Source organism: Mandrillus leucophaeus, unplaced genomic scaffold (genome assembly GCF_000951045.1).
Source record: "Mandrillus leucophaeus isolate KB7577 unplaced genomic scaffold, Mleu.le_1.0 Scaffold14, whole genome shotgun sequence".
Lineage (NCBI taxonomy): Eukaryota > Metazoa > Chordata > Mammalia > Primates > Cercopithecidae > Mandrillus > Mandrillus leucophaeus.
In genome coordinates this window covers 400,728-411,267 of record NW_012101365.1, presented here as the reverse complement: position 1 = coordinate 411,267, position 10,540 = coordinate 400,728, and the positions used below count along the sequence as shown (strand labels likewise).

General features: G+C 37.6%; 1 protein-coding gene across 1 annotated transcript in view; it reads right to left on the bottom strand.

The window, feature by feature from the left end:
* LOC105534843 (chromosome unknown open reading frame, human C1orf185) overlaps positions 1 to 10,540 on the bottom strand; it is a 54,642-nt gene that overhangs the window by 37,506 nt on the left and 6,596 nt on the right. The window contains exon 2 of the mRNA XM_011973727.1: positions 2,881 to 2,986. Within this exon, the coding sequence (XP_011829117.1) occupies positions 2,881 to 2,986 (106 nt within the window). The remainder of the gene's footprint in view (positions 1 to 2,880; positions 2,987 to 10,540) is intronic.

Sequence of the window (10,540 nt, the reverse complement as noted above, 5' to 3'; positions counted from 1 at the left end):
ATGTCCATTAACAAAAGAATAGATAAACCAAGGTATATTCATAAGATGGAATATTACTCAATAAAACAGTGAACTATGGATAGATACATGCAATATAAATGAATCTAAAATATATTATTATTTTGAGACAGAGTCTTGCTCTGTTGCCCAGGCTCAAGTGCAGTGGCACAATCTCGGCTCACTGCCACCTCTGCCATCTGGGTTCAAGTGATTCTCCTGCCTCAGCCTCCCAAGTAGTTGGGATTACAGGCATGCGCCACCATACCTGATTAATTTTTGTATTTTTAGTAGAGACCAGGTTTCACCGTTCACTGGTCTCCAACTCCTGACCTCAAGAGATCTGCCCACCTCAGCCTCCCAAAGTGCTGGGATTGCAGACATGAGCCACTGTGCCCGGCCTCAAAAATAGTATGAGTGAAAAAAACAGACATAAAAAGTCCATATGATCCAAGAATAGGCAAAATTAATCTGTGGTGATAGAAACCTGGATAATTCTTGCCTCTGAGGTAGGAGGTCAGGAGTCATGCCTGGAAAGGAGCATGAGGGAACTTTCTAGGGCAATGAAAAGCTCTATATCTTGATAGAGTGGTGGTTACACAGGTGTATATCTGTTGAAACTGATAGCTGTACATTTCAAATCTATGCAGTTTCTTGTATGTAAACTACACCTCAATTTTAAACAGTTACTAAAAAGTAAATCAGCTATAGGATAGTCTTTATTTACTTATTTATTTTTGAGACAGAGTCTCACTGTGTCACCCAGGCTGGAGTGCAGTGGCGCGATCTTGGTTCACTGCAATCTCTGCCTTCAGGGTTCAAGCAATTCTCGTAGCTCAGCCTCCCGGGTAGCTGGGGTTACAGGCACGCACCACCACACCCGGCTAATTTTTGTGTTTTTAGTAGAGACAAAGTTTTGCCATGATGGCCAGGCTGGTCTCGAACTCTTAGCCTCAAGTGATCCATCTGCCTTGGACTCCCAAAGTGCTGGGATTACAGGCATGAGTCACCGCACCCGGCCTAGAATAGTCTTTAAAATGGAGATAATATTACTTCTACCTCATGGGGTTAAGTCTGAATGAGATAATGTATGAAGCACTTGTAACAGTGCCTATGGAGAAAGCAGTCAGTGTTAGCTATTATGATGACAGTGCTATTCCCCTTGTTTAGAAACTGCCAATGGCACAAATAAACTTCATATTCTAGCCTACAAATTCTTAAGTGATCTGGCCCTTACATGTCTCTTCAATCTCATGATTGTTTCCCTTTCTCACTGCAGATTATTCACATTGGCCTTCTTTCTGTTTGTTAAACATGTCAAGACCATTCCTTAGGGTCTTTGTATTTGCTCTGCTTTCAGTTTAGACAGCTCTTGCACAAAGTCTTCATATGTCTGGTTCCTTCTAACTCAGATCTTAGATTAAATACAACCTACCTTAGTACACACATATCCTGACTACTTTATTTATTCATCATCTGTCCCCTGCTAGTAGCATTGCAAATCTATGAAACAGAAACTTGTTTAACTTGTTCACAGTTGTATCCTCAATACCTAGAACAATGGCAAGCACCTAATAAATATTTGTTGAAAGAATGAATAAGTGAATAATTTCTCAGTTTCTGACTTCTGAATGTAGATGGGTAGTGTGTATTCATTTGAAGCAGGGAGCACCGGGAGACTGTGTGGGAAGATTATGTTACAATTTATATATTTTAAACATTAGACAATGCAAACACTGAATTTATGTATGTATGTATGTATGTATATATGTACGTATTTATTTTTGAGACAGAGTTTCACTCTTTTCATCCCGGCTGGAGTGTAATGGCACGATCTCGGCTCACTGCAACCTCTACCTCCTGGGTTCAAGCGATTCTCCTGTCTTTGCCTCCTGACCAGCTGGGACTACAGGTGTGTGCCACTACATCTGGCTAATTTTTTTATCATTAGTAGAGACAGGGCTTCACCATTTTGGCCAGGCTAGTCTCAAACTCCTGACCCCAGGTGATCCACCCACCTTGGCCTCCCAAAGTGCTGGGATTACAGGCGTGAGCCACCGCACCCGGCCTGAAATGATTAAATAATTAGAAACACCAAGTTTTACAGTTGAAAGGAATTAAGGTGTCAAATGATCTTTTTTCTGTTTCTGGCAAAAGACTACTTTCAGACCATACCAGGGCATTTAGTCAGCTTTTTTCTGAACTATCTCCTAAAGAAAAAGTTTCTTTCCTTTTCTGTAATATTTTCAATCTCTAAAATTGGGAGTCAATTTAAAAAAACATTTTCACCTTCGCTTACAATCAAACCCATGTCTTCTAGAAAATAAAGGCTCGGCGCGGTGGCTCACGCCTGTAATCCCAGCACTTTGGGAGGCTCAGGCGGGCGGATCATCTGAGGTCAGGAGTTCAAGACCAGTCTGGCCAACATGGTGAAACTCCTTCTCTACTAAAAATACAAAAATAGATGGGCATGGTGTAGCGAGCCTGTAATCCCAGCTACTCAGGAGGCTGAGACAGGAGAATCCCTTGAACCCAGGAGGTAGAGTTTGCAGTGAGCCAAGATCGTGACACTGCACTCCAGCCTGGGCGACAGAGCAAGACTCTGTCTCAAGAAAAGGGGGAAAAAAAAGAAAAAGAAAAAGAAAGTAGATCTTGTTATTCTTTAAAATTTTAATGCATGAACATTCCTATTACCAGTACTTCTTTTTTCAGGCTACTTAAAAAATGTAAAGCCTTCTATCCCCAACCAAAGGGTCTATAACCAAATCCCAAACTACACAATCAATACTGTCATAGTTATTTAAGTTTACTACCATTTGAAAAAGTCCTTTATTGGATTTTTAAAAGAAAAAAAGGTTAAAGAAATATTCGAATAAACCTTACCTTCGTTTGCAAATCAGGAACCACAAAGCTGATGCCAAAGCAAAGAAACCAATTCCCAAAGTAACCGCACCAGCAGCCAGAAAATAGGTTAAGTAATTAAAAAAACCTATACAAATAAATTACAAAAGATTATTTCACACGTGTATTTTTATTCTCTAGGTAAAATTAAATGATATACTTCAAATGATATAGCACGTTGTAGTGTTAAGACATTAACTAGGAGATTGGGAGATGGGAATTCTAGTCCTGTGCAATTCTAATAAACTCCACGACCCTGGACTGGAGAATTACACAGGGCTTCCTGATGATTATGGCCCAGGGCACATTTCTTTGATGATGCCAGTATTTGAAACCTAGGTTTCGTTTGTGTTTGTACAGCTGCCACCACCTTGTTATCTGTTTTTCTTCCTTCTCAGTCTAGCTTTTTTTTTTCTCCAGTATCATTACTGGCAGCCCTCCAACATAAGACTTTTTAAGATTTTCATTTTAAGATTTGTGTTATCAATCTCTATAAGGAGGCAGATAAGGGTAATAAAGTAACAAATATTAAGATCTTAGAAATCTTTATAAGTTTTATCTAAAAGGTAAAATGAGGATGGGTGTGGCAGCTCATGCCTGTAATCTCAACACTTTGGGAGGCTGAGGCGGAAGAATCTTAAAGCCAGGAGTTGGATACAAGTCCGGCCATAGAGTGAAATACCATCTCTACAAAAAATTAAAAAACAGTTAACCAGGGGTCGGGCGCTGTGGTTCACATCTGTAATCCCAGCACTTTAGGAGGCTGAGACCGGCGGAGCACCTGAGGTCAGGAGTTTGAGACCAGCCTGACCAACATGGTGAAACTCCGTCTCTACTAAAAATACAGAAATTAGTCAGGCATGGTGGTACATGCCTGTAGTCCCAGCTACTCAGGAGGCTGAGGCAGGAGAATCACTGGAACCCAGGAGGTGGAAGTTTTAGTAGACTGAGATAGTACCACTGCACTCGAGCATGGGCGACACTGCGAGACTCCATCTCAAAAAAAAAAAAAAGAAAAAAGAAAAAAGAAAAAAAAAATTAGCCAGGTGTGATGGCACCCGCCTGTTAGTCCCAGCTACTTGGGAGGCTGAGGCGGGAGGATTGCTTGAGCCCAGGAATTTGAGGTTACAGTGAACTAAAATTGCCCCACGGTACTCTAGCCTGGGCAACAAAGCAAAACCTCTCAAAAAAAAAAAAGCTAAATGAAAGTAATATAAAGTAAAAGTATATCGCCAATTTTATAATTGGAAAAGCCTATAGGAATTATATGGTATTACCCTTCATTTTACAGATGGCAAAACTGAGGTCCACGAAAGAAAAGTTATAAACTAAGGTTATGCAGCAAATTAAAGCCAGACCTCTGTTTGTTTGTTTTTTTCCTATTATCTTATCCCTGCTACAAATTATCATAATTCTGGTATGTATTAAAAATAGGAATGAAGAAGGCATGGAGTAATTATAGGTTGGTCAAGTCTTCATTAAGATTCTGAAATCTGCATAAAGTAAACCGTAGAAAGCTTTCAAAAAGTGAAAGACGGAGAGAAAGATTTCTGTTTTTGTTTTGTTTTGTTTTTGTTGTTTTGAGCAAGACGCTCTGTCACCCAGGCTGGAGTACAGTGGTGAGATCTCGGCTCACTGCAACCTCCGACTCCCGGGTTCAAGCAGTTCTCCTGCCTCACCCTCCCAAGTAGCTGGGACTACAGGTACACACCACCATGCCTGGCTAATTTTTGTATTTTTAGTAGACATGGGGTTTTACTGTGTTGGCCAGGCTGGTCTCTAACTCCTGACCTCAAGTGATTCACCCGTCTTGGCCTCGCACAGTGCTGGGATTACAGGAGTAAGCCATCGCGCCCAGCTGAGAAAGAAAACTTTCTTAGGAGGCTTTATAGAACTTGAACCTTAAGACAACTGAGGAGTATATTATTTTGGGAAAAGACTGAGTATAAAACTAATTGAAGATCTTTGTGTGAATGTATTATCAAGTTCCACTAAGAATATGACATGATAAAGTCTTTTGTCATTTCCATATTTTTATTGTTTCCTAAGTAATTTCCAGCTTCAAGATAGTGCCTGTCAAATCTTGGTTTTCTTTGAGATTAGAAATGTCTACATTCAGGAATTAATTAGTGGTACAAAAAGGTTATATAAGATTATTTCTGAAAGTGATACTTTTAATATAAAAACTCCAAACGCCCCAAATTGGGAAATCAAATAAGTTATAATGATGCTATATATGAAAAATATATCTAACATTTACACTGCAAATATTATATGCTAGGCACTATTCAAAGTGCTTTATAAACATTAACTTATTTACTTCTCCAAATTCTATAAGTTAAATACTATGATTTCTGCACTTTACAATGAGAAAACAGATGAGGCAAATTGAGGCTAAATAACTTTCCCAAAAGAATAGAACTGGTAAGTGGGGGAATAGTAGTAATTTAAATGTTGCTAAGGTACTTTATCATCTAGATTGGGTGAGGAATACAGGCAGTGAATATCTTTAGATTTTTTTTAGAAAAACAGTTAAGTATAGATGTTAAAAGTTTAAGGGTAACCAAAGCAATCTACAGATTCAATACAATCCATATCAAAATAACAATGAAATTCTTCACAGAAACAGGAAAAAATTATAAAATGTGTATGAAACCGCAAAACACCCTGAATAGCTAAAGCAATCCTGAGGGGAAAAAAAAAAAAAAAAAGTTGGAGGTATCACACTATCTGACTTCAAAATATACTACAATGCTATAATAACCAAAACAGCATAGCATTGGCATAAAAAACAGAAACATAGGCCAATGGAATAGGATAGAGAACCCAGAAATAAATCTACATGTCTACAGCCAACTGATTTTTGCCAAAGTGCCAGGAACACTCACTGGGGAAAGAACAACCTCTTGCAGGGAAAACTGGCTCTCTATCTGCAGAAGACCCTTATCTCTCACCATATACAAACATCAACTCAAAATGGATTAAAGACTTAAATGTAAGAGCCCAAACTATAAAACAACTAGAAAAAATAATAGGGGAAATGCTTCAGGACAATGGTTTGAGAAAAGGTTTTATGAATAAGACCTCCAAAGCACAGGTAACAGAAGCAAAAATAGATAAATGAGATTATATCAAACTAAAAAGCTTCTGCACAGCAAAGGAAACAATCAACAAAGCGAAGAGACAACCAGTAGAATGGCAGAAAATATTTGCAAACTATTAGTCTGACAAGGGATTAATATTTAAAATGTACAAGGAACTCAACTCAGCATCAAAGAAATATAATCTGATTAAAAATGGGAAGATGATCTGAATAGACATTTCTCAAAAGATACACAAATGACCAACAGGTATATGAAAAAATGTTCAGCATCACTATCATCAGGGAAATGCAAATCAAAACCACAATGAGATATTATCTTACCCTGGTTAGAATGGCTATTATCAAAAAAACAAAAAATAACAAATGCTGGCAAGGATGCAGAGAAAGGGGAACCCTTATAGACTGTTGGTGAGAATGCAAAATAGTACAGCCATTATGAAAAACAATATGGAGTTTTCTCAAAAACCTAAAAATAAAACTACCATATGATTCAGCAATTCCACTTCTGCGTATATATTCAAAGGAAAGGAAAGGAAATCAGTATACCAAAGTGACATCTGTACCCCTGTATTTGTTGCAGCATTATTCACAATAGCCAAGATATGGAATCAACCTAGGTGTCCATCAATAAATGAATGAATAAAGAAAATGTGGTATATACACACAATGGAATATTATTCAGTCCTAAAAACAAATAAAACATTTGCAGCAACATGGATGGGACTGAAAGTCGTAAGTGAAATAAGCCAGGAAAAGAAAGACAAAAATTGTAAATTCTCATTCATATGTAGGAGCTTAAAAAGGGGATCTCATGAGGAAGAGAGTAAAATGGTGGTTACCACAGACTGGGAAAGGAGTAGGGGAGGGGAGAATGACGAGAAGTTGGTTAATGGGTACAAACATACAGTTAGAAGGAATATGTTCTCTAATGTTTAAAGGCAGACCAGAGTGACAACAGTTAACAATAATGTATTATATATTTCAAAATAGCTAGAAGAAAAGAATGGTAATATTCTAAATACAAAGATAAATGTGTGAGGTGAGGGATAGCCCAATAACACTGATTTGAGTATTACACATTGTATACATGTATCAAAATATCACACTGTACCCCATAAATGTGCATAATTATGTCAATTTAAAAAAAACAAAACAACCAAAATTTTAAGAGTATCATAAAAGAGAATCTAAATGGCCGATAAACATGTAAAAATGTTATTAATCATTAAGGAAGTGAAAATTAAACCACAATGAGATACTATGACCACTATATACAGTGCCTAAAATGAAAAAGAGAATATGAAGTGCTGGCAAGGAGGCAGAGTAGCCTGAACTCTCATTCACTGGTGTTGAGAATGTAATTTGGTAAAATACTTTAAAAAAATTGTTTATCCCTATTATGAAAGCTGAACACATGCATACTTACGATCCAGCAATTCAACTCTTAGACAAATACCCAACTGAGGAGCATACATGTGTTCCCAAAAACACGTACTAAAATATTTGTAGGAGCACTACTTGACATAGCCCACAAATTGGAAACTGTCTAAATGCCAATCAATAGTTGAATGGATAAATTTAAAAGTTGAATTAATTAAAGAAAACAAAATATTTACTGCAATGAGAAAGAATAAACTACAACTATGCACAACAAAATGGATAAATTTTATAAACGTAATGTGGAGCAAAAGAAGACAGACATAAAGTTCAAACACTGACATCAGGGGGAAATTTGGGATGTTGGTAATGTTCTGTTTCTTGATCTGGGTGTTGCTTCTATAGGTCTGTTGACTGAAACTTCATCAAACTTACCACTTATGACTTATCAAAAACTAGATCTATATGTGTCAGTATGAATAAAACTGAAAAAATAATATAAAAAGGCAAGTTCTATAAATGTATATTCAATGATTCCAACTATGTACTGATTTCACTTATGCACATTTAAAGAAAACACAAAATAATAGTATTTTTAACAATTAAATATTTAAAAAGTGTTAAAGTACACCAACTTTTTAATATTAGTTGTCTTTCGTTGGGGAAAGCGATGGATGGCACTGTGAATAGAACACAAACTTAGACTTTATCTATAATATTTCATTGCTTTTTCTTTTTTTTAAACACTTTTTTAGACTCGCCAAGTGCAGTAGTGATAAGAGAAGAAAGAACTGAACAAGGAGTTCGATCTGCACCTGACTGTGCACAATCAATTAAGACTCACTACCTTCGCAGCAGCCTTTATGGAGTGGTGGGTAAGTTGGGGGAGGGTCTCCCTATATTGCCCAGGCTGGTCTTGAACTCCTGGTCTCAAGTGATTCTCCCATCTCAGCTTCCTAAGTAGCTGAGATTACAGGCATGAGCCACCATGCCCGATATTTGATTTTTCTAAAAAAATTACAGATCTGGGCAAGGCACGGTGGTTCATTTTGGGAGGCTGAGGTGGGCGGACCATGAGGTCAGAAGATCGAAACCATCCTGGCCAACACGGTGAAACCCCATCTGTACTAAAAATACAAAAATTAGCTGAGTGTGGTGGCGTGTGCCTGTAATCCCAGCTACTCGGGAGGCTGAGGCAGGGGAATCGCTTGAACCAGGGAGTTGGAGGTTGCAGTGAGCTGAGATTGCACCACTGCATTATAGCCTGGCAACAGAGCAAGACTCTATCTAAAAAAAAAAATTACAGATCTGAAGCTTACATCAGCAAAAAAATGTTCATTTATGAGGAGATTACATGGGTGTTTACTATTCTTTTTCCTTTTCATTTTTCTGCTTTTCTCCAATATGTATTGGAGACAAGGCCTGACTTTGTTGCCCAGGCTGGAATGCAGTGGCACAATCATTGCTCACTATAGCCTTGAACTCCTGGGGCTCAAGCGATCCTCTGATCCTCCCGCCTTGGCCTCCCAAGTAACTAGGACTACAGGCACATGCCACCATTCCTGGCTAATCTTTTAAATTTTTTTTAGAGACAGAGTCTCACTTTTTTTGCCAAGGCTGGTTTCCTTTTCTCAAATATTTAAAAACTATAGACATAATATAATCTCAATTTTGTTTAAAAAAAAGAGAGAGAGAGAGAGGGAGAGAGAGTTGAAAAACTATTTGTATAAAGAAAATAATCGACATTGATTATTCCTGGGGTAAGGGCTTATAGGTACAATTTTCACTCTAGACCTTTCTGTATATCAAATTTTCTACCACGAATATCTTAGAAAAATCCGAAAAAAAATTTTAGGCTTCATATATAATTCTTGACTCATCTATTCAGACATTACAAGTCTCCTTGTAGCACCTTCTATATTTTTATCACTGTGTTTATAGCCCACTTAACTTTCAGCTCTGAGAATCTCTGCCCTCCTACCTTTCCTCTCCTTAAAAATTCTCTATTAGGACAGAAAATAGGTGTGATTAGTACACCATTCCAGCCCCTGGTTTAAATGAATCATTTACCTCTCAGGGGAATTTCAATGAGATATAAAGAACATGAAAGTTTGCAAAACATTTTACTATGGGAAGGAAAAATTACATATTTGCTAATACGTTCAACAAGTCTTGCTTTCTGTCTAAATCAATTTGTAAAATGAGAAGGCTTGACTGTGCGATCACTAAGTTCTGCTCCTACTCTGAAGGTTTAGTCAATATATATCATAAAGTCATATTATATACAAAGATAGTATTTTTACTTTTTTTGACTCCACTCTTAAGTATCCTCTCTAAAGTAATTCCCCACTTTCAATAGTTACTCTATTATATCACTCTATTTCTTTGTCTTTAATAACAATCATTAATAATATTCTTTATTCATTGGTTTATTGTCTGTTGTCTGTCTTCTCAGAGCCAATAGAACATAAGTCTTTTCCACTATAGTATTCTCAGAGTTTAGAATAATGACTGGTTACTCAATAAATGATTAAATATTCAATGGATAAATGATAGATGCTAGTATTAAAAAATGGATAATAAAAGGTTCTTCCCCCCAAGAAGTATGCTGCTTAGTAGGAAGGACGTACATATTTTTTAAGTTCAATTTAAAAGTATTATGGGTGTTATAATGGAAGAATCATACAAAATAAAGACATAGGAAGATCTACAGAAAGATAGGAGAAAGTTGTTGTTTTTTTTTTCAAGACTGCATAGTTAAACATTGCCTGATAATTTTCTATTGCCAAATACTAGTCAAGAACTGGTGATTCAAAGATAAGTAACAGGTGGGGCATGGTGGCTCACACCAGTAATCGCAGCACTTTGGGAGGCTGAGTCAGGCAGATCATCTGAGGTGAGGAGTTCGAGACCAGCCTGGCCAACATGGCGAAACCCCATCTCTGCTAAAAACAAAATAAAACAAAAAATTAGCCAGACGTTGTTGTGCACATCTGTAATCCCAGCTACTTGGGAGGCTGAGACAGGAGAATAGCTTGAACCCGAGAGGCGGAGATTGCACTGAGCCGAGATTGCAGTGCTGCACTCCAGCCTGGGTGACAGAACAAGACTTCATTGAAGAAGAAGAAGGAGAAGGAGAAGGAGAAGGAGGGGGAGGGGGAG